Source organism: Vombatus ursinus, unplaced genomic scaffold (genome assembly GCF_900497805.2).
Source record: "Vombatus ursinus unplaced genomic scaffold, bare-nosed wombat genome assembly UNPS02003292.1, whole genome shotgun sequence".
Taxonomy (NCBI): Eukaryota; Metazoa; Chordata; class Mammalia; order Diprotodontia; family Vombatidae; genus Vombatus; species Vombatus ursinus.
In genome coordinates, this window is record NW_020943070.1 from 3287959 (window position 1) to 3312753 (window position 24795).

Sequence of the window (24795 nt, forward strand, 5' to 3'; positions counted from 1 at the left end):
TCAGATTTCCGCATTTATTCCTTCCCTACCTTTGTGCAAGGAGGCGAGATGGGGGAGGGGAAGGCGATGGTTCACTTTCTCTGGTACTTGGGCATAAATACACTTAATCGATCCATTAGTAACGGGGCTCGGCGCTAGGCACTCAGGGTGCAGTCGGCATGTTTATTAAGCGCCTACTATATACACCAGGCTCGTGGAGACAATCAACAAGTGTCTGATAAGCCACTTTGGTGTACGGCCCCCCCCCCGAAAGAAGGCTCCCCTCTCTCCGGAGGATGCGGGGAGATCTCGGGCGCCTGAGATGCGCACAGCCCCAGGCCAGAGAGAAAGCGAGCCCCGGGGCACACAGGGCTCTCCAAGAGCCGGAGCCCAGCGCTGTCCTCCAGGACCTGACCGGCTCGGAGCCGTCGTGGAGGGCGGTGCCCCGGCGAGGCCGAGGCCCGGGCTCGGGTCTCGAGGGGATCTCGGGTGAGGTCGAGGTTAGCCGGCCGCCCCGGCCGGGCCCCGAGCCCGGAGCCGGGCAGTGTCCCTTTAAACGGGCGAGGGAGGGGGCGAGCTGTGCAGGATGACATCAGTGGGTTTGGCCAGCGGGCTCAATGAAAGTCAATGAGCGAGAGAGGGAGGGGGAGCGGCGCAGCCCCACGCGGAGGCCGAAGGGGCGGGGGGAGGAGGGGGAGGGGCGGGAGGGAGGGGGCAGCAGCTGGGAGAGAGGCAGGCGGGCGGGCAGGCGGGCGGGCAGCGGGCGGGCAGCGGGCGGGCGGGCAGGCAGGCTAGCAGGCGGGCGGGCAGGCAGGCTAGCAGCTCCGGGCTGCGAGCTGGGTGTAGCTTCACGTTCCCTCCTTCCCCAGCCCAATCCTCCTGCATCCTCCAGCCCTCGGACGCCTGGGTCCCTGGCAGCGCCCGGAGCAGGAGCTGGGCACCGGCCCCTTCCCGGCGGGGTAAATATTGGGGGGCTGGGGGCCCGTTTCGGGGGGCAAAGCCGGAGGGAAAGGGCACTCCTCTGGCCCTTTGTTTTTGCTGGGAGACGGGGGGAGGGAGGGAGGAATGGGGGTGGGGTGGGGGGAAAGGAGCGGGTGCTCGCGCACACACACACACACTCACACACTCTGACACACTCACACGCATGCACACTCACCCACGGAGCCCGGCTGGCCCCTGGGTGACAGGCCCCGAGGCCGATCCCCGAGCACAAAAGAGCCCCATTCTGGGGCACGAGATTATTTTGCAGAAATGCTCCCGGGGAGCGGCTGCGGAGGGGGGGACCTCCTCCCGCTGGGTCAGAGCAGCCCCTTTCAGCCTTGTCTGCCCCCTCTCCCACTGGACGTTTGAAGGGCTCGGAACCTCCGACGAGGAGATGGGCTTTCGTTGCTGGGAGCACCCGCTGACTGGGGAGAGGGGGGCCGGGGACCCCAGGCTTGGGGACCCAGGCTGCGTGTACGTGTGTGTTTGGGGGCTCAGGGCGAGCAGGCTACGGTGGCCCGGATTGGGAGAAGGCATCTGAAACTGTTTCTTTCCTAGTCTCTTCCTCCCCCCCCCACCCCCGTCTTTGTATTTTTCTCCAAACAATCACCTACCCACCATTCTCTTTTCTCTGTCTGGCTCCGTCCCTCTTCTCGCCGTCTCTGCCTCTCTATCTTTGTCTCTCTAGCTAGCTCCGTCTCTTTCTCTGTCGTTCTCTCGATCCCTCCCTTTCTCTCTCTCTCTCTCTCTCTCTCTCTCTCTCTCTCGTTCTCTCTCGTGTTCTTTCTCTGTCTCTTCCTTCCCCGCCCCTGTTTCTCCTTCGGTTCTCAGTCTCTTTCTCTATTTGTCTCTGTCTCTTTTCCCGTATTACATTCTCTATCTCTGTCTCCCTTTCTCTCTCTATCTCACCTCACTGTCTCTTCTCTTCCCCCGGTGGGGGAATCCTTTTCTTTTACTTCTCTCAAACAAAGTGTTCTGGGTGGCCCCTTGGATGGATGTGTGTGTGTTGGGGTGGGGGGGAGGCTTTAGGAATAGTGTCGGATAAAACAGGCCAGGGAGCCAGGTTTTCTTTTGTGGAGGGGGGGCAGTGGAATGACTTATTCGGATTTCCTCTTTTCTCTGAGTGTGTGGCGTCTGTGATATATACATATATATTTATATATATGGACAGACTGCATGAGTGTGTGTATATGTGTGCATTATATATATGTAGAGAGAGAGAGAGAATATTTATTCATATCTAGAGAGTCTGAGTCCCTTGCAACACCGAGAGCCTCCAAGGGGGTGAGCCCCCTCCCCTCAACAGACTTTTCCCCTGGCTTGCTCTTTTGAAGTAACTCACATCAAATCAGAGGATGATTTTTTTGGGGGGGGGGGTGAGAAACAAGGAAGAAAAGGAATTGGAGATGTTGTTTTTAAAATGTCTGCTTTTGTGTATTCTGTCTTTCATCTCTAGGGTGCATCTTCTTCCCACCCTCTACTTCCCCCCACTTAAAACGTTGTCCAAATCTAAAAAAAGGGAGGATGGGGTGACGGGATGTTGGAGGGGGGGTAGTGGGGGAGGTGCTTGGGGAATTATTTTATAAAGAGAGAGAACACTCATTATTTTCTTTCTTTCTCTTCCGGTCTTCTGCCTCCTGGCCCCTTCCCCACATTAGGAGAGTCAGAGTGTTGGAGTAAAAGGCTCTAGTTATCTCTTTATCAAAGCATTCGCTTCTTTCCAGAGGCACATTCTGTCCTCCCCCGGGCTCCACCATGTAGCTGGGTAGCCCTCATCCTCTCCTCTCTGGTTTTTTTTAATTTTGTATTCCAGGGCCTGGGACAGGAGGGAGCACTTCCCAGGCCCCTGGGGACCCCTGTGGAGCTTATGAGGAGAGAGACACTGGGGGCAGGGCTGGAGGGAGGGAGGTGGGAAATCAGCTTCTCCCTGGGATCAATTTCCCATCAAGTTAGATGTTTCTTCCCTCTGCTTTTCCTCCTGACAGCTCAGGAAGAGTGTGTGGGGCATTTATGTAAGAAGGCCAGACTCTCTCCATGTCTATTTACCTAACCCGGCGTGGGTATTTATGTAATATAGGATGAGGGCGTATTTATTGGCACTACCCTATGAGTGCCCAGGTCCGGATGTGTGGTCCCTGAGTTGGCACACGCCATAAACGTACGTCAGGAGCATGTGTGAGTGAGTGGAGGCTCATTGTGTACATGGACTTTTCTTCCCTTTGGAGTATACACACTTGGGAAGGAGAGGGAGTGAGTGTGAGCACAGGCATCTGCAGCGCCGTGTCCACGGGGGGTCCTTTGTAAATATTTATCCGGTAGCCTCCATGACAGTTTTGAAGGGTTGCGTGTGTGTGTGTGTGTGTGTGTGTGTGTGTGTGTGTGTGTGTGTGGTGAGTAGGAGAAGCCCAAGATTACCCCTGGATTTTGAGCCAAAAGAGGCTTTAGAGTGATCCTGTCCAACCCTCTCATTTTACTGAGTCCCTCATTTTACAGAAGAGGAAACTGAGTCTGAGAGACTGGAAGTGACTTGCCCAAGGTCATACGGGAAGTGAGCAAGCAGTACCTAAGACCAGCTGTCTTTCCGTTCAGAGACAGGGAGCAGGTTTCCTTCAGAAGGATGCCGTTTCTCTGTCTCCTGCTTTGTCCAGAGGTAAAGAGGATCTGTGCAGTCTCAGGCCTTTGGCATTTTGAAGGGGAGTCAGTGGTGTAGTGGGAAGAGTTGGGGACTTAAATCAGGAGAGATCGGATTCAAGTCCCTCCTCTAATACTGCTTGCACAATCCTGCGTAGGTCACTTCACCTGAGTCTCAGTTCCCTCATCTGTAAAATGGTCACAAAAATATCTACGCTTGCCTCAGAGGGTGGTCGTGAGGCGATCCTAAAAACTTTGTGGAAATGTCAGATGTTATTCAAATAGCGTTTTGGTGTTTTTACGGTTTACAAGGTTCTTTTCTCAAAATGTCCCCGGGAGGTGGGTGGTGCAGATAGTATTAGCCTCATTTTTCAGATGAGGGAACCGAACCTGGGAGAGGGCTATGATTTGCCCACGGTCACCCGGCTGACCCTGCCCAAGGATGTTGTCTGGATAGCCTGTGGTCAGTGATTTGACCGTGGGCCTGGACATTTGGTGGAAGGAGAAGATCGGATGTGTCTATCTTGTATCGTGCCTGCCGGGCACAATGTTGTTCCCCGTCTTTGAAAGTGAGCACAGGGAGATGGGCAGAGGAGGAAGGGATAGGAGATACGCCTGGCTTTCTGTAATTTCCTGTGTGATTCTGGACAAGTCTCTTCCCCTTCCTGGGCTGCTGCAGAAATGAGCAGATTGGCTGAGCTGATGTCGAAATGTGTGCTCTGACATTCTAGGATTCCTATTCTGTCCCTGCTCTCACATGGAGGGAAGAGAGGATTTTCTAGAGTGGACCCTAAGCCCCACCCCCACAACTCAAGTATCCAAGACCCCCGGCCCTAGTCATTTCGAGGCTCTTGACCAGGGAGTAGGGCTGGATTCAAATCTTTGTTCACGGGGCCAGGGATGCTTTCCTGTGATGGTCTTGGGACCCCGGGAGCCTCGTGAGCCTGCTGCACCCCAAAAGGAGAAGAAGCAAGACCGATACCCTCCCTGTGCAGTCTTCACCCAAACTCTCCTACCTCCCTGTGCAGTCTTCACTCAAACTCTCCTATTTCTGACCTCTCGAGAATCCCACTGCCACACACACCCTACCCATCCTGTTTTTCTCTGGAGCCTACCGACTTGCTGATGGGATGTGATTAGCTCTTCAGGGGACCCTGTGTCCCAGACTTTAAAAGATGCCCCAAAGCTTGGTGTCCTGAAAGGAATAACTGTATTCAGGGTCAGAGGACATGGGTTCAAATGTCGGCCCTCCCGTTTACTAGCTATATGATCTTGGGTAGGTTGGGCAAGATGATCTTGAAGGTCCCTTTGGCTTCTGGGATCCTTTCCAGCCCTGGGTCCTCTGAGACCCTGGACTCTGGTCTCCTGAGATATCAGAGGCCCTTAGCTGAGGAATTTGCAGGAGCCTCCTTTTTAAAGGGGGTAGTCAAAAGAAGGGATTGGGTCTTGAAGGTCAGATATTTTCAGGAGTTCCTTCTCTGCCTCACAGTAATACCAAGTCTGTCCTCCACTTCTAGGGCTGAGGGAAAGACAGCAGGATGTAGTGAGGAGGACACTTCTGGACTGGAGGTCAGGAAAAACCTGGGTTCAGATCTTACCTGAGATACCTGCTAGCTGTGTAGGTGATGGTGGGAAAGTCACTTAACTTCTGAGCTTGTTTCATTTGAAAAAATGAGGAGGTAGATTAGGTGGCTTCTGAAATCCCATCCAGCATGAGATCTGTGAACTCTTATGACCCTGAGCAAATCAACCTCTCTGTGCCTCAGTGGGGGGCTTGGCTGAGAAGTCCTCCAAGGTCCTTCCCGGCTTTAGATGCAAGATCTGGACAGAATCCAGACCGGAGACCGTGATCCAGAAGGGAATCAGGGAACAAAGTAGGGGGAATGTTCTCTGGGCATCCTGACGGGCCAGGGTGAGACCCCTCTGGATGGGAGACAGTCTAGGTGTCTGTGACCTCAGGGCCCAGGGCTGCCCTCAAATCTCCCCAAAATAAGCTAGCTCATGGGAGCTGGGGACAGGCCTACTGTCTTCCCTCTAAGGGACCATGGCCTTTCTTCCTTAAAACCAAGAGTGGGTCTTGTTTGTTTCAGGGGGTCAGTAGGAGGATATGAGTCATCTATGCTTCTGCCCCCCTTCCCTCCCCAAACACCTTCTTTTCCTGCTTGTCTGCCCAGTGAGTTGGAATTGAGTGGTGGTCAGCTTCTCTGTCCTCCCCACCCTCCATGCCTGTCTCATGGGGACACTGGGCCATCCTGGGCAGCCCCCTGAGGCTGGCCTCCCATTGAGAGTCAATGCATGGCCATTTCCTAGTGGGCATCCAGTCTGAATGGTCCCTTCTCTGACTCCAGAAACACTCTTCTTCTCCCCTCTTTCTAATCCCTGTGACCAGGGTGTGGGTACCTGGCAGGCTGAACACCTGGGTGCCCTGGGGCACAGAGAAAAAGGGAGGAGATGGAGGAGATCTTCCCCTTCGCCTACTGGAAAGGAAGGCATGCGCGTTGCTCACCCTGGGGTCCTGAGAGCCACCCTCTTCTTTTTCCTGGCCCTTAGGAATGGGTGGGGTCCCAGAGGAAGGAGCCAGCCATCCCTCTCTGGCTTCCTCAGTAGTCCTGTTCCTCACCTGACCTGGTTTCCCCATTTTCTCCTTCTTTCTTGCAGCGAGACTGAATCATGGAGCTTCGTGTGGGGAACAAATACAGGTTGGGCCGAAAAATTGGCAGTGGCTCCTTTGGGGACATCTACTTGGGTAAGTGGCTGTGGTTTCTGGGGGTCCTCGGCCAGGGCTAGGGAGGAAATCTGTCCCTCGAGGCAGAGAGGCATCTCAGGGTGCTTTGACCTGGTCCTTTGTAGGAGGCCTGAGCTCCAGGCCTACATCTGACTTGGACCCCTGGCCTTAATATCGCATCTGTACAATAGGAATGATAAACCTCATACTACCCCATCTCATAGGACAGTTGAATGCTTTGTAGCTTGGAAAATGCTGTAGAAGCCCAAGTGGAGGGAGCCCTGGGTGGAGAGTCAGAAGTCCTGGCTTCAAATCCTGCTCAGCCACTTTCTAGCTGTGTGTCTTTGGGCAAATGCCTTTTTTTTTCCTCTGGGCCTCAGTTTCCTAATCTGTCAAATGAAACTTAGACTCGGGAAACTTTTGAACATGGAGCTTTCAGCCTTATATCTCTGGTCCTAAGTCCAAGGCAGTGGAGCCAGATGCTCTTTGGAGATGCCCTGGCCCCGTGGGAGGACAGCTCTGGGGTGGGGCTGGCCAGGAGGCCAGTGTTTCCTCCCCTGCCCCCTCCCACTCAGCCGGGGCATTTGACCCGCTCTGAGCCCTCCCAGTGAAGGTGGTTTGTCCCTGCTGCTGCGGCAGGAGATATTTTTAGCTCAGATTACCAGCTGGGGTGACCCAGGTTTCCAGCCTGGGCCGTGGGAACAGGCTCCAGGCGGGTTCGGATCGCCCTCCTGCCCTTCACCCCCCTGAAAGCGAGTGTTGCCTGAAACCGAGCGGTGATGGGGGCAGCTTCTGCCCTGAGGCCTCCCCACCCCCTTCTCTGCCGGGATCCCTCCCTGCAATCTGACCCTCTTGAGTTGTCTTTCCTGGGTCTTGTGTCCAAAGTGACGCAGGCTCCCCCATGTGCAGAGTGGCTGCTCCGGGAGCTGGGGGACCTCCCTGCCCGGAAATGCTTCCTGTTGAAAGTCTGAGCTCACCCTGGTTTTGGTTTTTTTTTTTACACTGAGTATTATTTCTCTCTTCCTGACTTGCTGCCAATCCCCCTCCAGCGAGGAGCAGTGAGCTTGGTGCCTGTTGGATGCATGTAGAATCCCCAAACCTCCCGGGCCGGGGCAGCTAAGAGACCCTTCCGGGCCAGCCTGGGCCAGGGCAGAAATCTCCATTCCAATGTCCCTGGCGATGGGACAGCGAGGTGGGGAGCCCACTTCCCTGAAAGGCAGCCTGTCCCGTTTGTGGACAGCTTCAATCAGTAGAAATTCTTCCTGTTTGGGGGTAGGGGGAGGAAGTGGGGTGCTGAGAAAGGCTATCACAGAGCCCCACTAAACCCTTGGATTTTTCTGAGTTTGGTCTCCCATGTATTTTATTTTATTTGATACCCTCCTTTTGGTAAAGAAATAGAGTGGCAGCTGGCCATCCAGGAGTTAAAAAAAAAAAACACGTGGGTCCTGCCTCTGACACATTCTGGCTAGGCATGTCACTGAAACTTTCCTGGCTCCAGGTCTTTGAGGTGGAGAGGAGCTGCCAGTCTGCATCAGTGGAGGGAGTTTTCCGTATTGGGAGTTCCCTATGGTAATCAAATCATAAACAGGACAGGTCTGGACCAAAAAAATTTCTTTGAGTAGAGCTTCCAGATGGTGACCTCTGAGGTGTGGCAGGAGCTGGGGAGCCTCATTTAGCCTTAGTGAGAATCAAGAGCTGCTGTCCTCGGTGAGGAGAAGTGATCTGAGTAATGGGATGTACAGAGAACTCTGGGTGTGATGATAGGATGCCTGCTGTTCAACCACTGTGGGACCCTGGGTGAGTCACTGTTTCTCACCCGCTCATTAAAGGCTCAGAGCTTCCTAGATTTAGAGCTGGGAAGGGCCTACGGGGCCATCAGCTACCAACTCTTAATTTTACAGATGAGGAAACTGAGAACCAGACAGATGAAGTGATTTGTGGAGGGGTGACACAGCTAATTAGTGTCAGATGTGAAATTTGAACCCAGGCCTTTCTATCTCCTAGCATCGTACATTCAGAGCTGGGAGAGACTTTTGAGGTTGCCCACCTAGTTTAAACCCCTTCATTTTACAAGGGAAGAAACTGAGGCCCAGAGCAGTTAAGTGACTCGCCCAGGGTTACACAGCTAGCAAATGTCTGAGCTGGGATTTGAACACAAGTCTTTCTGACTCCAAGTCTAGTGTTCTGTCTGCTGTAGTCTCTGAGTCTATGGGTCTGGTAGGATCTGAGGCTTGGGGGATTGGGGAATAGGACATGAGCTTCATTAGTGAGCTGTCTGGACGGTGGTTTTGAGAAAGGAAGAACTTTGTTAATCAATGAACACTAAACACCTACTATGTGCCAGGCACTGTGTGTTGATGTCATCCTTCAATGCCTCACTGTGGTAAGGAGGTAAATCTGAAGGTCATGGCAAAGTCTTCTTGCAAGCTGGAGTATGAGGTGACAGAGCACACCTCTGTCTTCCAAGGACCCCCCAACAGAGCTCAGAGGTTCTTATCTTAATCTAGTGGAAAATGTCAATAAATAAGAATTTATTAAACACCTACTGCGTGCCAGGCAGATGGAGGACCTGGGTTTGAATCTTGGCTCCATCATTTACTAGCTGCATGACTTTGAGTAAGTCATGAAGTCAATAAGAGGTCACTTAACCTCTAGTCCTCAGTTTCCCCACTTGTAAAATGAAGGGGTTGGATTTGGTGAATTCTAAGGACTTTTATAACTTTGAATCTTTTGTCCTCTGAGTACTGGACTCTGAGCCAGGAAGGTCTGGTGCAAATCCCACCACTGACCCTAATTAGCTGTGTGACCCTGGGTAAGTCACCTGGGGCCTAGGTGCCTTCTCAGTAAAGTAAGAGGATTGGCCTAGAAAGCTCTAAGGTCCCTTCCAGTTGTAAATCTCTGTATCTCCATCACCCAGTAGAATGTAAACTTCCTAAGGGCAGGCACTGTTTAGCTTTTGTCTTTGCATCTCCAGTGCCTCACCCAGGCCCTGGTGCGTAGAAGGTACTTAATAAAGGCCTGTTCAGGTAAACTGAGTTACCAGGTTGGCCAGAGGATGGTGGATCTGGGGCCAGAGCAGCTTTCTAAACCCCTCCCCTAGCCTGTGTTCGAGGGTGAAGACTTTGAACTTGAATCTTACCGTCATAGCGTCTGCCATATACCTGTGTCTAGGGCCCTGGGCCGGGCACTGCAGGAGGGACAGAGAGGCATAGGACCGGTCTTTGACCTGCAGAGTTTTACAATTCAACTTGGGAGAGTGGTTAATGCCCGTGGAGCCGAGAAACAGATGCTAACTGTAAGGGTAGGATTTGCATGATGAATAGTTGTGGAGGAAGGCTTCAAGAAAGAGGGGGCTTCTTGGGAAGTATTTTGGCTAACTCAGGGGAGCTTCAATTCCAATTGTACCAACATGGTGGCTCCAGGATGCTTGAGTTCCAAAGTCCTGAAAAGCTAAAAGGACTTTGGGAAGGACTTTGGGCATCACCTAAGCTCATAACCCCTCCTCTACACCCCCATTTGGCGGATGACAACCCTGAGATTCCAATTAAAGATAAACATGCATTAAGCACCCACTGTATACAACTCGCCGTGCTTGGTGCTTGTGGAGAATGCCAGGTAACAACAGACCTGAGAGTGCGGAAGCATTTACTTTCTCCTTGATGCTGAGCAGGAATGTTGGCTTATTTCCAAATTGTTCTAGTTTGGCGTTAACCTAAAGTTACTAGGCCTAGTGTTAGGAAGACCCGAGTTCAAATGCAGCCTCAGATACTTAGTAGCTGTATGACCCTGGTCATATCACTTCACTCTGTTTGCCTCAGTTTCCTCATCTGTAAAATGAGCTGGAGAAGGAAATGGCAAACCGCCCCAGGATCTCTGCCCAGAAAATGGGGTCACAAAGAGTGGTACACAACTGAACAATAGTAAACCCAGCGCTGCTATGAGACACCCGTGAAACGATATTCACAAAGCATTGTGGAAGTGCTATCTCTTATTATTCTTTTGATTATCCACACTATCCTGACAAAGTCTTCCAGCTTCTGCTTGAAGACTTCCAGTGACGGGGAGCTCACTCCATGCCAAGGTAGCCAGCCCATTCTGGTTGAAGACCGCTCTGGTCAGTTGATAGAAAGCCCGTAGAAGGTGCTGAATGAACGTCACCCCAGTCTGCCTCTCTGCCGTGCCCCTACCCCAGCATCGAGCCTCTTTGCCTGTTGGAGCTCGTCTGCTTACGCCTTTTAGAAAATTGAAAGTACCGATCGAGTTTCTCCTGAGTCTTCCCTTCTCCAGGCTAATTGCTCCCAGCTCCTTGCTGATTCTCACTGAGCCCATGCTGCTCACTCTCCCCCCCTCCCCAGACACTCACCCGCTTATCAATATCCTTCCTAAATTTCGGCGCCTGGAACCGAACCCAATCCTCCCTGCAGGGCAGGACTGTCGGCTCCCTGGTCCCGGCTCCGTGTCTCTCTTAGTTAGCTCCTGGGGATTCTCTGTTACACTCTCCATTCAGACTGAAACCCCTTTCAAAAACCTGGGTGCCCTCCTGGCCCTCCACCTCCCCACCCTCTGGGCTCAGCCTCCCTCGGCCAGGGCTTGCTTTGAAGGATTCCTCAGGGTTCGGGTGTCCCCTGCCCCCAGGTGGGGAGGATGGGAGGTCGCTTGTTCTCTGGGTGCCCCGTTTGCCCCTTCCTTCCCACTTTCCAGCCCTTCCTGACGTCTTCTTGCTCTCGAAGGCCTCGGCACTTGGCTGACAGTTCATTTGTGAATTTAACAAAGGCGTCCGGCCTGTCCTGTGCCTCTTGTCCAGGACCATCAAACCCGTGATGAATCTCAGTGCCAGGCTGGTCTCTGGAACCCTTTCCCTCTCTCCTGGCTTCCTCCTGGCCCTCTGTGGCATCGATGACCCGTTTCCCCCTTTGTTTGGAGCTCTGGCCAATTCCTCCGACCGGGTGATGGGGCTCGGTGGGGGTGACGGCAGATGGACTCTGCAGGTGGGGAGGGAGGCTGGGCCGCCATTGTGGCTTCTGTCGCTTTCTAGGACTGCTGGGCTGGCTGGAGGGTCGTGTGGGCCCAGAAGGAGGCTGGGGGCCTTGGGGGTATCCCCCCTGCCCTTCCCCCAGGAGGACAGCTGGTAGGTAACAGTGTAGACATTTATGTTAGACCTCTTGTCTCGAATGTTAGTGGTGTGCCTCTCTTGGTGCAGCTGCCTTTTGCTCCGGACAAATGGGACCCAGGTGCCAAGCCCCCTTTTTGGGGATGAGGAGGAAGGTTGGAAGGAGGGGTCTCCTCAAGGGAACCCTGCATTATGACCTGGTCCCGCCAGCTTGGCCTCCGTGGAGCTGGGGGTGGCAGAAAGATGGCGTGGTCTTTCTTCTTCACTAGCCCTTCCAAAAACCATTTGTTTTCCAAACTAGATAAACCCCAAGAACAGGAGGTGGGGCTGAGGGCAGAGCAGAGGGGTCAAAGGGGAAAGAGGAAGCCGCACTGGCTCCATCTGCCTTCCTTCTGTCTGAGGGGAGAAGGAATTTCTTTTTGCCATTTGGAAAGCAGGGAGGTGACTGACCGGTGGCTGGACCTTTGCAAGTCCTGTGGCTTGGGTCTAAAGGGATTGTTGAACTAGGAGCTGGCGGGGCCATAGAGGTCAAGACCAGCTTCATCATTTTCTGCAAGAGGGGATGGACAGGGATTTATCCAAGGGACTAGGATTAACCTCTGACCCACAAGGTCATAGAGGGAAACTGAGGCCCAAGTAGGTCAAGTCTAAGGTCACACAGGCGGCAAGCGTCAGAGTTGGGATTTGAACCCAGGTTCCATCCTGCCCTTTCTCCCCTTTTCCCCTCCTCATTTTGCCGTGATCCCCAGAGGTACAGTTTGTGGATGGTTTCATTTACTTCATTTGTTCATGCATTCATTCATCTAATAAGCATTTATTAACCATCACTGTATACTACGTAGGGCATGAGCATGGGTAGGATTAGAGAGATGAGGAAGATTTGTTGTCCCCACACTCAAGGAGCTCACCCGGAGAGGTAAATCAGCACACCACTTCCCAGACTTCTGCTCCCTTGAGTATGAGAAGCATTTGGGAAAGGTACAAAGAGCTGGGGAGCCCAGTGGAAACAGATTCCGGGCTGCGGGAGAGCCGGAGGGGGAGCCCAGGGTCATAGGACATTGGAGCTTAGAGGCGATCCTGCCCAATGCCTTCATTATACAGATGAAAGTCGTTCCTCAGGGGCACACGGCTAAGAAGGATCAGAGGTGGGATGGGAACCCGGGGTTCTCCAAGTTCATTACTATTTCCAACGTCTCTCAAAGAGACCTAGGATATGCAAGTGGAGAGGGACATTAGGGCGTAGGAGGTCGGAACTGGGAGTGACCCATTTTACAGAGAAGGAAACTGAGGTCCACAGAGAGGAAGTGACGTGTTCAGAGGCATACAGGAATAGAACCCAGATCTAGCGTCTAGAGCTTCCAGCCTGGAGTTAGGATGGACCTGAGTTTGAATCATGCCTTACGACTGCGTAACCCTGGAAGCAACTCACGTACCTTCTTCCTGCCGTCGTTTCCTGATCAGTAAAACAGGGATAATAACAGCAACAGGGCTGCCTCAAGAATCAAATGAGATAACATGTCTAAAGTGCTTTGTAAACCCTCTAAGCACTACTGAGTACTAGTTATTATTATTATTATTATTATTATTAATAACAACGGTGATAATGATGATGGTGATAGTTGGGACTCTGAACCCAGTGCTCTTTCCCGTCTACGACTTGGCCCCCCAGATGAAGTCGCGTGGAAACACCGGGCTGGGTCTAGATCGAGGCATATGAGGTGGGGGTGATGGCGATGCCACCCGGACGTGTTTAGGGGAATGACCGTTGGCTTGCTTGGCATGGCAGGGGGGAGAGGGAGAAGTTGCCGGCAGGCTCTATTGGGCCTGGAATGCCAGGGTGAAGTCTGACCCTTGGCTTGCCCCCCGGGTCGGGGTCCTGAGGGTACCGGGAGGCAGCTCAGGCCGTTCTGGGAGAGGAGGGGAGGGGATGGAGAAAACAGCCGCGGCAGCCCAGGCCCTGAAGGGGCTGGGACTGCCGGAAAGGCCTTCACTCGCTGGTGTGCTGGGAATTGTCTGTCTGGCAAAGCATTGTGGGGCTGCCGCCGCCGCTGATGGGTTGTCAGGGGCTGCCTTCCCGGTGGCTGGGCCCCTCCCTCGCTGGGGGGAGGGAGGGAGGGAGAGCTTTGTACTCCCTTTGTCTCTGGGCCTGTTAACTCTCTCGCCCCGTCCACGTCCAACTTCTACCATCTGCTCCAGCCCTCGTGGGAAGGGCGGAGGGGAAGAGGGGGAGAGCTCGCGTGGGGTGCAGCCTTGCCTGGGCCTGCCCGACCCAGCGCGGGGCTGCCTGGAGCAGAAGTGGCCTTCGGGGTTTGGCTGGGAGGGGGGTCAGAAACCCCGGTTTGGTCGTCAGATGACGCCGGCATCCACCGATGTTCTCGGTTCCCCTTTGGGGGTGGGGAGATGAGGCAGGAGCAGCGACAGGGGATTTGGTGATTTACTGGAAAGAAAACTGGGATTTGGAGTCAAAGGCCCAAAAATCCAACTGTGACACTTACCAGCTGTGTGACCCCCGGCGAGCTGTTTCCCTCTCTGGGCTTTGCCTGCCTCCTCTTAGAAAGAGAGGGTTGGACCAGATCATGTCCAAGGCCCCAAGGACCAATTTGGAAGTCGGAGAAGCCGGCTTTAAATCATCCTTCTGTCACCATTTCCTTGGTGACCTGGCTGGGTCGTTTCCCTCCCTGAGCCTCAGTTTCCCCAACTGTAAAATGAAAGGGTTGGGCTGGATGATCTGGAAGGTTCTTTCCAGCTCTAAATCTGTGATTCTATGAAATTAACCTTTTCTTACCTCTTCTCTCTACTCCCCTGATTCTCAAAGTGTGGTCTGGGGGCCTTGGGGGTCCCCAAGCCCCTTTCAGGGGGTCTGCAAGGTCACAACCATTTTCATAATAATACTGAGATGTTTTCATTTCTAACATGGAAAATAACAATAGATATAACCCACATCAACAAAATAATTATTAATTATTTTTAATTTAATAATAGTAATTTTTAAGAGTGTGAAGGGGTTCTGAGAGCAAAAGTTTGAGAATCACTGTTCTACTCCAGTGGAAGAGGCTAGAGGTGGAATGGGGACCCGGAAAGGTAAAGGAGAATGAAAGAATTCTGGGTAACGCATGCACAATTCAGCAAACACTAAGTGCCTACTGTATGCGCAGTCCTGTGTTCAGTGCTTGGGGTACAAAGGTAGGGACCCAACCGGATTTGGAGTCAGAGGACCTAGAGCTGCTTGTGGTCTGGGTGACACTGAGTAGGCCCCTTTCCTTTCCTTGGGCCTCAGTTTCCTCATCTGTAAAATGGCGTTGGACTAGATGACTTCTGAGGGCTGGCTCTAAGTTCTATGATCTTTTTTGTTGTTTTGTGTCTGACTCTTCGTGACCCCATGTGGGGTTTTCTTGGCAGTGATAATGGAGGGGTTTGCTACTTCTTTTTCCAGCTCATTTTACAGATAAGGAAACTGAGGCAAACAGGGTGAAGTGACTTGCCCAGGGTCACACAGCTAGTAAGTGTCTGAGGCTGGATTTGAACTCAGGTCCTCTTGACTCCAGGCCTGGTGTTCTGTGCACTACGGTGCCCCCTAGCTGCCCTCTATGATCCCTAAGAGGGGGTTTTTAGAGTGGGAGTTCCCTTTCCTGGACCCTGGGCTGAGGTAGAGAAAGGATTTGGTTCTTAGAACATCTTAGGAGGCTCTAGGAAGCTAGTATTTTGTGTTATCGATACCTATCAGATGTTAAGTTGCATTGTCTAACAAGAATAGTTATTATTCAGACAGCTGATAAGCATTTATTAAACACCTACTGTGTGCCAAGTACTGGGATTACAAAGGAAAAATGAAAACAGCTTCAGCCCTCATGGAGCTTACATTCTATCAAGGGGACAGCATGTGTACACAAGGGAATTGGGGGAAGAAGGCGCTAGCAGCTGGGGAGATCAGGAAGGACTGCCTGGTGGAGGTGGCGTTGGATGTGAACAAAGGAAATTGGGGATTCTGGGAGGCAGAGATGAGGAGGGAGTATGTCCTCACCTGAGACACAGCTTGGGCAAAGGCCATAGGAGATGGAATGTCATGGAGCAGTATCACTAAATCCCAGAGACAGAGAAGGGCATCTCTCACTGTTACTGTTGGCATTTACACGTTTAAGCCACTTTGTGTGTACAAAGCTCTTTGCTCCCTTCATCTCACTGGTTCCTCAGAATTGTTCTCTGAGGTACCGGTGTTGTTAGCCCCTTTTTATGCCTAAGGAAACTGAGCCTCATCTAGGGAAAGTGACTTACCCAAGGTCATACCTCTATTCTTCCTTGGGACCATGACCTCAGCTTTCCCTCATATTTCTGCAGTAGTGAGCGCCTCCTTGTTGGTATGGAAAGGCCACTCTTCTGGGAATCAGGAGTCTTGGGTTCGAATCCAAGCTCTGACTTTTAGTAGCAATGTGGATTTGGGGGTAAGTGGCCTTTCTGGGCCTCGGTTTCCATATGTGTAGAGTGGGTGTGATATTTGCAGTGCCTGCGTCCCAGGGTTGGCATAAGGAATGGGCTAAAGGAAAAGGATCCATTGTGATCACACCCAGTGCCTGCCCTTAAACCTCACCCATTACTAGCCAGGTGTGGCCTCATGGGGTGTCTCCTCTCCAAAAGTCTCTCACTTGTTTGGAGTGTGGTTTGGGTTCAAGGCGGGGTAGGTGGTTGGTGAAGCCTTTGGCCATGTCTGTGCTTTTCTTGGCCCAAACTGTCTAACCTTGTCACCGAGAGCAGCTGCTTCTGGGATTGGGAGAAGACTGGGAGAGGGGAGCTGAGCTCTTGCCATGGATTCTGAGTCAGGAGCACCTGGGTTCGAATACTGCCCCTGTCCTTTGTTAGGTGTGTGACCTCAAAGGGCCCTTCCAGCTCCTACTCTCTGAATCCAGGACGCTGAATCCTTCAGATTCTGAGTAGATCTGCTTTTCTTAGTGAGGGCAGCGCTGTGTCCACCACTCTAACATTCCAAGAGATGTGCAGGACAAAGAGATGCATGACTTCCTGGAGTGACCCGGTGATGTGGGGGAAAGAAGGGACATGTGGACATGGAGTCCGGAGGCTGGGTTTGAAATACTCTGGACAGCCATGGGCAAGCCAGGAGGACTCCCTGAGTCTTAATTTTCTTCTCTGTAAAACAGGAGTAAACATTCTTGCTACCACCTGCCTCTCTGGGTTGTAGAAGGGAAAGAACTTCTGAAATTTATGAAGGGCTTTGGAAATATAAGCTAGTAAGGAAGTTCCCCCATTTCATATGATTATTTCTTTTTCATCCCCTTGATCTGTGGTTTCCTACTTTACTTACTCTTCTCAGACGGTCTCATTTTCTCCCATTTCTGTGGTCGCTAGCCTTGTGTCCATAGCCCGAGGCGCTCATGTTTCTTTTCAAGACATGTGGAAATCCTAGCTCTGCTTTATCATCTGAAATATGGGGAGAAAGCTTGTGGGGAAGAAAACAGCCTGCTGAACGCTTGAAGGGGGCTGGTCTGTCTGCCGGTCCTAAGAGCGCATATCCTGAGATCGGTGCGGTCCACAGGGGAAAAAGAGTCCCAGATTGGTCACCTGGCCTAGACTGTCTAGGTTCTAGTCTCAGCTCTGCCGCAGATTTGGCCGTGTGACCTTGGGCAAGTCACGTCTATTCCTTAGGTCTGGGAAATGTGGGGTTGGAAATGTTCGTGCTTGGCAATGTCAGGACGAACAAAAAAAAATGAAAAATGGATTAAAATGAATAAAATGGGGAGATTAGATTGGAGCAGGGGTTCTTAGTCTTTGTATGTGTGTGTTGTGGACCCCTCTGGCAGGCTGGGGAAGCCTGGAAACTCCTCAGAGTCATGATTTTCAGTGCATAAAAAAACAACATATATAAATACAAAAGAAACAAATGATAGGGAAATAGAGTTATTATGCTTTTTTTAGCCCTAGGCAATCTCCAAGGCTTGTTCCAGATCTAAATTCTCCCCTCCCTCTACATTACCATAAGATCATAGGGCCCTTGATTTAGAGCTGGAACGGCCTTTGAGGTCATTGAGGCCAGTCCCCTGTTTTGCGGATGTTTAGTGACTTGCCCAAGGTCACCCAGGAAGTGAGCATCAGAGGTCAGATTTGAACCCAGGCCCACTCAACTCAGCAGCCTCCATTTGTACCATTCCACAAACTGTTTTGATATTAATTCTCTCATTTGAATCTCAACAGTAGCCCCAGGAGATACTAACATATAACACGTAACAGGGCTGGTGTCACTATCCTTACTTTATAGGTGAGGAAAGGGAGGCCAGACAGGGTTAGAAACTTGTCCGAGATCACACAGGGAGTAAATGATCGGGACTGGATTAGGCTCCGTGTGGCCCTTTCTTGTTTCTCACCCTTATTCAGGCCGCTCAGGCTTCCCCCTCTCTTCCTCCTTGGCTAGCCCAGAACCAAGTTTAAGCCTTGAGAGAGGCCTGCAGGCCCCCAGCAAAGTCTGCATACCCCGCCCAACTCCTGATTTTGAAACCAGTTTGGCAGGGCTGGGGATAGTAACCCAGAAATGGAGAGTGGGAGCCTAGCCCTGCTTCCTCCCCTCCACGGTCCCTGCGGTTCTTAGCAGCCAGAAGAGCAAAACTGCAGAAGTGTGCCTTCTGCTCACTTCCTCCTCCCCAGGCCTGCTCCACCAAGGGCATGGAGAGCTCCGTGAAGAGTCCTTTCCTTGCTTGCCCTCAGAAGGGACCAATCCAGCCTGCAACAAGGGAGCTGACAAGATCAGAAGCCTTAGAACTGAAAGGGACTTCAGATGTCATTGAATGATGGGGTCACAGGCTCGTGGTTTAGACACGGAAGGAAGAGGCCTCGAAGGCCATCAGGTCCAACACTCCCATTTTACAGATGGGGAAGCTGAGGCCTATGGAGGTGAAGTGACTGGCCCTAGCTCACGAAGGAAGTAAGAAGAAAACCGAGATCCTTTGACCCCAAAGCCAGTGCTGTTCTCCCCAAGTTAGGCTGGATCGTTGGAATTATTGAAATGAGAAAGGCTGAGGATTTGGGCAGTGGTGGGGAGTGGGGATGTTTGGGGGCGGGGTGGGGGGGGCTTCAGTGTAGTGTCCCGTGTTAGGGATTACTCCCTTAAGTAAGCAGTGGGGTACAGAGCGTTGGCTCCGGAATTAAATGACCTGGGTTCAAATCCTGTCTCTGGCATTTACTAGTTGTACGACCTCAGGCAAATCACTTCGACTTTCTGGACCTCCCTTTCTTCCTTTATAAAATAAGAAGGTTGTACTAGATGGCCTCTGAGTTCTCTTTCAGCCCTAAATCTATGAACCTTGGATAATGATGAAGATAATAACAATAATAATAAGCATTAAAAATAACGAGCATGTAGCACTTTAAGGTTTAGCAAAGCACTTTGTAAATATCTGTTATGATCCTCACAACCTCCCTGGGAAGGAGGTGCTGTTATTATTATATCATTTTACAGATGAGTAAACTGAGGCAGACAGAGGTTGGATGACTCACCCAGGGCCACACCGATACGAAGTGTCTGAGGCAGGGTTTGAACCCAGGTCTTCCTGACCCCAGGTGCGATAGATATTATTTGAGGCTGGAGGGGAAAGCTGTAATTTCTGACTCTAATCAACAGGAAAAAGTGTTTATGAAAAAAAGTTTAACAGAAGAGTGATCTGTAAAATGTAATACGTCTGCCTAGCTGGCTAGTCGGCGTACCTCCCTGGGCCTCTGTTTCTTTGACTGTAGAATGAAGAGGCTGGACTAGATGCCCTCTGGGGTCCTTTTTAGCCCTGGGTCTATGACCCTCTAGCCCCTGGCCTGTCAGAGAGTTCAGAGGCCAGCTGAGTTCGGCCCGCGGCTGAGTGGTATTCTGCTCTAATCACAGATCCCAGAGCAGCTCCTTAGTCTGGCCCAGACCCCGGGAGCATCCTCACTAGAGCATGCCGGACCCGTCATCCGGGAAGGGGATGCCCCCATGCCCCGTGTGGTCAGCTCTAATGGTATCCAGCCCCAACCTGCTTCCCTTCCCCGCTCCACATCCAGCCTGGTGGGTCCAAGCAGAGCAAGAACGACTGCCCTTGGGACGCTAGGAGCCACCCGGACGCCCCCTCAGTGGTAGGGCCATCCCCGTCCTTGCGATCCTCAGTACGAGATCCCGACGTGCCTCTGCCTGGGGGAGGAGAGCAGAAAAGGACAGAAACGCCGCCTCGCCAGGTGAGCTTCCTTCCCAAGAGAAGGGACCTGGTGGGCTGGAGAATCAGCACTCCGAAACTGACTAGCCGGGTGACCTCGGGCAAGTCACTCCACCTCTGCGACTCAGGTTCCTCATTTGTAAAATGAATAGCTTGGGCTCGATGGTTTTTGCGGTCCCTTTGGACTCTAACTCATTGAGCCATGTAATCCGATGTGACCGAGGCCTGGTTCCTAGGCCTTGGGAGACTTGGAGGGGAGCCTTGCACTCCCTGGGGCAGGCAGGGTGGGAGCTGGGAAGTGTCCCTCACATCTGTGAACATCTTGGCCCTGCTGCTGGATCTCCTAGGGGCAGGCGCATCTGTGAGATCCGTGTCCTGAAGGAAGGAGAAGGCTGGGGCAGCCTCCCTGTCCTGGGCCACTTGCCTAGAAGGGAATGTTCAGTCCTATCCCGTTGCCCGGGGAACCCTGGGAGGGACCCCTCCCGGCCCCTGGACCCCACCCGCCCTGTCCTCCGCATCAGAGGTTGGAGAAACACCTTGGACTCCAAGCCTCTTGAGTGAATGTCTGGAACAGCTTGTACGGCCCAGGCGGTCAGGGCGGTGTGTGCAGGCCCTCCTCTTGGACTCTGGCCTCTGTGCATGGGAGAAGAAAGGAGGGAGAGAGGAGGGATCCGGCAGTCTAGTGACCCGCCCATTCCACACACACAGACACACAGGCACACACATCCCTTAGCCCCCTAATCCCCAAGTGCGTCGCTAGGGAGGACTCTGCCCTTTGACCTGCGTGCCGGGGGCAGATCTTTCTGGCCATTGTCTGGTACCCGCCTCTCCTGCGTCCCCAAGGCTGCTCCGTAGATCTGGAGGTGAAAGGGACCCTGCAGGCGGTCGAGCCCCTCATTTACAGAGGAGGCAGCTGCAAGCCAGAGAGAGGAGAAGTGGCAGGTAGCAAGGTGGCCCTGCCCGGATCTCTGGCGTCTCAGAGCTAGGGGGAAGCTCAGAGGCCTCACTTTGTCCATCCCCAGCCTGAGCACGAATTCCTTTCTGCAAACAATAAGGGCATAGAGTAAGGAGACGCTGGTTCTGGAGTCAGAGGGCAGGGTTCAAATCCCACGTCTGCTACTTATTACTTGAGTGACGCTGGGCGAGGCTCTCACCTCCCTGGGCCTCTGAGGTGCCGTCTAGCTCTGGAAGTATGACCGATTCTATGAACAAGTAACGAGAGGACCTCGGGGTCATGACGTCCGATGCTGGGGAGCTCATTACCTTCCCAGGCATGCTGTTCCACCTCGGGCTGGTTCTTAGGACTGTAGCCCTTCTGGGAAGGCCAGACCAGAATCTGCCTTTCTGATCCTTCTACATGGGAGGCAACATGAAGTATTCTACTTAGAGTTGTGGGCACCTTTGGGGGGGACTGGAGACAGCTCTGCTTTGAAGCCACCGTGCCCGGGTTCGAATCCCGATTCCATCACGTGCTGCCCATGGTCCTTGGAAAATTCTACTTTGTAGCTTCCAGAGCTTAGTAAGAGAACTGGGTATATGGGTAAGAATGATAAAAGTGCCCCTCAAATGTTCTTTGGTTGGTTGATTGAGTCTGCAGCTTAGGAAGGGGACCCCTTTCAGCCTTGCAAATTACCAGGAAGATGAACATTTTTAAAAATTATTTTTATATCACCTGCATTTCTTAATGTGTTCTCCCCCCACCCCAGAGAGTGCTTTATTAAACTAAAAAAGCACAAAGGAGAGTTGGGGGGGAAGCCAAACAAACCAAATACCAGCTGAGTCTGATATGCGTATGTAGTATTCGGCACTCATTGTCCCCCACCTCTTTAAAGGAACCATGTAACTATTTAGTTCTGATTGTTCTGTTCTTTCCCTTTACAGTGTTGGAGTCACTTTATATGTTGTCTTTCAGCCAGGAAGAATTTACCAGTTTGGGACTGTTTAGGTTTTGGTTTTTTTTGGAGAGACAGAGGGCTTTGGCCACAGGTCCTATCTCTAGCACACACTGGCTGTGTGACCCTGGACAAGTCACTTAACTTCCCAGTGGCCACTGGCAACTTTCTAGGAGAAATGGTCCTCAGTGAAGGGAGTCTCCAAACCTTTGAATCCTGCCTCAGATATTTACTTGGTGACCTTGGACAAGTCATTTAACCTCTAAGTATCCCAGGCTACTTTGTAAGACTGACTCCCTCCCAATCTGACCCGCTGGGGGAGAGGGAGTTTCTACAGTGATGGGATCACTGGTCAAAACCAAAAGCCATTTTTTTTTTCAAATTCCCCCATTCTTTTGGAAAAACTATTTAAAGAGGAAAAAAGACACTGTCCAACCCCCTTGCCCTTCATCCTGCCATAAAATGGGAATCATCTTGGGTCCTGTGGCGCCTTGAGAATGAGGTTGATCAAAGGTTGGACTCCGTGTCAGGAAGTCAGGTTGAGGTGTGAATCCTGCCCCAGACACCTCCAGCTGTGGGGCCTTGGGCCAGTCACTTTACCAGCTCTCTGACTTTGTTTCCCTATCTGTAAAATGATCATAATGGTGGAAGGATAGATGAATCTGTAAAATGACCAGCATCGACTGTCTCATAGGGTTGTTAGTGAGACTCCAGTGACATAATATGTGGAAAGTGTTTACAAACCTTCAAGTCCTCTATAAATGCTGTGTCTAATTATAATTATTAGTGGAAAAGAACCCTGCACTGAGAATCACGAGGCTTGGGTTCTCATTTTATCACCTCCACTAACTCACTGTGGCTACTTGGGCCTCAGTTTCCCCATCTGTCAAATGAGACCCAGCAGCCCAGTAGACAGACCTGGCTTCAACTCCCACCTTTGTCCGCTTACTGGTTGTGGTACTTTGAGCAAGTGCCTTGACCTCTGCCAGCCTCAGTTTTCCCATCTGCAAAATGGGGATAATAGCGCCTGTACTACCTATCTCACAGGCTTGTTTTGAGGATCCACGGAGATAATTATGTGAAAGAGCTTTGCAAACTTTGAAGGTTTATGTAAATGTCGGTTGTTGTCCTTACTCATGATGATGATGATGACGGGGTTGAACCAGATGGTATCTAAGGCCCCTTTCAGCTCTGATGTTCTGTGATGATGGGGCCATGAAGCAGACGGGAGAAGAGACACACGGAGAGTTCCTGTCTTCCAGGTCTTTCAAGCCCCACGTCAGGTCAGCGATAAAACCTGCTCAGATTATAGGTGCAAAAAGCTGGAAAAGACCCTGGAGGCCACCTAATCCAAGCCCCTTATTTTACACAGAAGGAAACTGAGGCTCAGAGAGGTCAAAGGGTCATCGCATCATAGTATCATAGATCTGGAGTTGGAAAGGACCTTGAATGCCATTTAGCTCAATCTCCTCATTTTACAGAACAGGAAACTGAGGACTGGCGTGGCCACGTGACTTTCCCAGGGTCACATAGCTGGTATGTGTTTGAGGAGGCAGGATTTGAACCCACGTCTCCTGTATTTGACTCTAAGTCCGTCACACTATCCATTGGCCAGTCTGCCTTTCTGGTTCTGGATTGGCCCTGCGGACCTCTGATGTCCCTTCTCACTTTGAGATTCTCCAGTTTTTTATGGCCCTTCCTGGCTGGGTATTAGGATAGTTGAGGGTGCCTTCCCTCCAGACAGGGCCTTACAAAGACACCCTCCATGGCTGTGAGTCTCGGTTTCAGAGATATTTGGGGAGGGTGGTCCCGCCCTCTCCCTGAATCATTCAACCCATTGCTGGCTAAGGAGACTGAGACCAAGAAGAAAGTGCTTGTTTGTCTTTCATTTCCTGTTGGAACTGTGGTTGACCCGTAGATAGAATCTATGAGCCTCCATTTTGCCAGACAGCTGGGAGACAAATGGGGCCACGGAGGAGGGACTGTCTGGATCGCTTTCTAGGTTCATGAAGTAGAGGAGATGCTGGGAGATACCTTCCTCACCCTTCCGGGGGCCTGCTGGGCAGCAGACCTGAGGGGAAGCCTTGTCTTGTATGGACTTTGGTGGAAATGGACCGCCTGATTAAATTAGTCTCTTTTCTCTGGGCAAAGGATGCACTTGTATTATTATCCTTGATGGGAGAATCTTTCTCCTCTCACCTTTAGAGGGGGAAGGAGCTGTTCCCTAGGGACCATATAGGAGTGGGGTTCCCAGAGGACTCAGGAGATTTTCTGATTGGCCAGGAATGGGCTTAGAATCCTGAGCCACCCAATAGGTTCCATTCAGAGCACTGTGGTGCCCATCTCCTCTTGGCTGGGGGTGCCCCGGGACCAGAGTTGCCGAGGACACTGGGCGGGGGCTCTGTGGAGAGCCCAGGTAGTCCAGGGAACAAGAATAACTAGTAAGCTAGGAACACCCACTCCGTCTGGACTGGGGAGGTATCTTTGATAGCTATTTTCTCTTTTGAAAATTTGTGAATGTATTTTGTTTTTTTCATTCCTTTCATTTCCAAATACTGCCCTCCCCTCTCCCTTTTCCAAATAGGGCCACCTCCTGTGACAAAGAATAAAAGGCCAGGCAGAGTGTAGAAAACATACAATCCCACTGCTGGGAGAGAACAAGATTGGCAGATCCCTTGAGCTTGCAATTGGGTTAATGCATCCCACCAATATGGTGGACTCCAGATGCCTAAGGTGAGGGAAACAAGGAAACAGGCTCTGGGCCTGGAGTCAGGAAGGACTCAGACACTGACTGGCCACGTCACCCTTGGCAAGGCACGTAACCCCTGTTTGCCTCAGTTTTCCCAACTGTAAAATGGGAATGCTATTTTACATTAATAGCACCTACCTCCCAGGGTTGATGTGAGGATCAAATGAGATCATATTTGTAGAGTGTGTGGCACAGTACCAGGCACACAGTAGGCACCATATAAATGCTTATCCCCTTCCCCCTCCTTTCCCTTCCTTGTGCTGATCAGTAATGGGGCCAACCCAAGAGTAGCCCCTGTACTTTTAGCTTGGGTGAGATAGGGAGACCAGCCTCAAAAAACAAACAGAAAGAAGGAAAGAAAGAGAAAGAAATTAGATAGATGGATAGATGGATGGATGGATGGATAGATGGAAAGATAGATGGATAGATGATAGGTAGATAGATAAATGGATAGATGGATAGATAGAAAGATAGATAGATAGATAGGTAGATAGATAGATGGATAGATGGATAGATAGATGGATGGATGGATAGATGGATGGATGGAT

At 51.7% G+C, this 24795-nt stretch overlaps 1 protein-coding gene across 9 annotated transcripts in view; it reads left to right on the forward strand.

Moving 5' to 3' along the window:
• The window catches only part of CSNK1E (casein kinase 1 epsilon), a 68686-nt gene that overhangs the window by 14522 nt on the left and 29369 nt on the right, over nt 1-24795 (forward strand). For 7 of the 9 annotated variants that reach the window (XM_027871655.1, XM_027871664.1, XM_027871683.1 and 4 more), the window contains exons 1-2: nt 790-938; nt 6250-6337. In XM_027871655.1, coding sequence (XP_027727456.1) covers nt 6262-6337 — 76 coding nt within the window. In that variant the 5' untranslated portion in view covers nt 790-938; nt 6250-6261. Of the gene's footprint in view, nt 1-789; nt 939-6249; nt 6338-24795 lie in introns of those variants that run through there. The other 2 variants (XM_027871636.1, XM_027871646.1) reach the window with 1 other exon arrangement.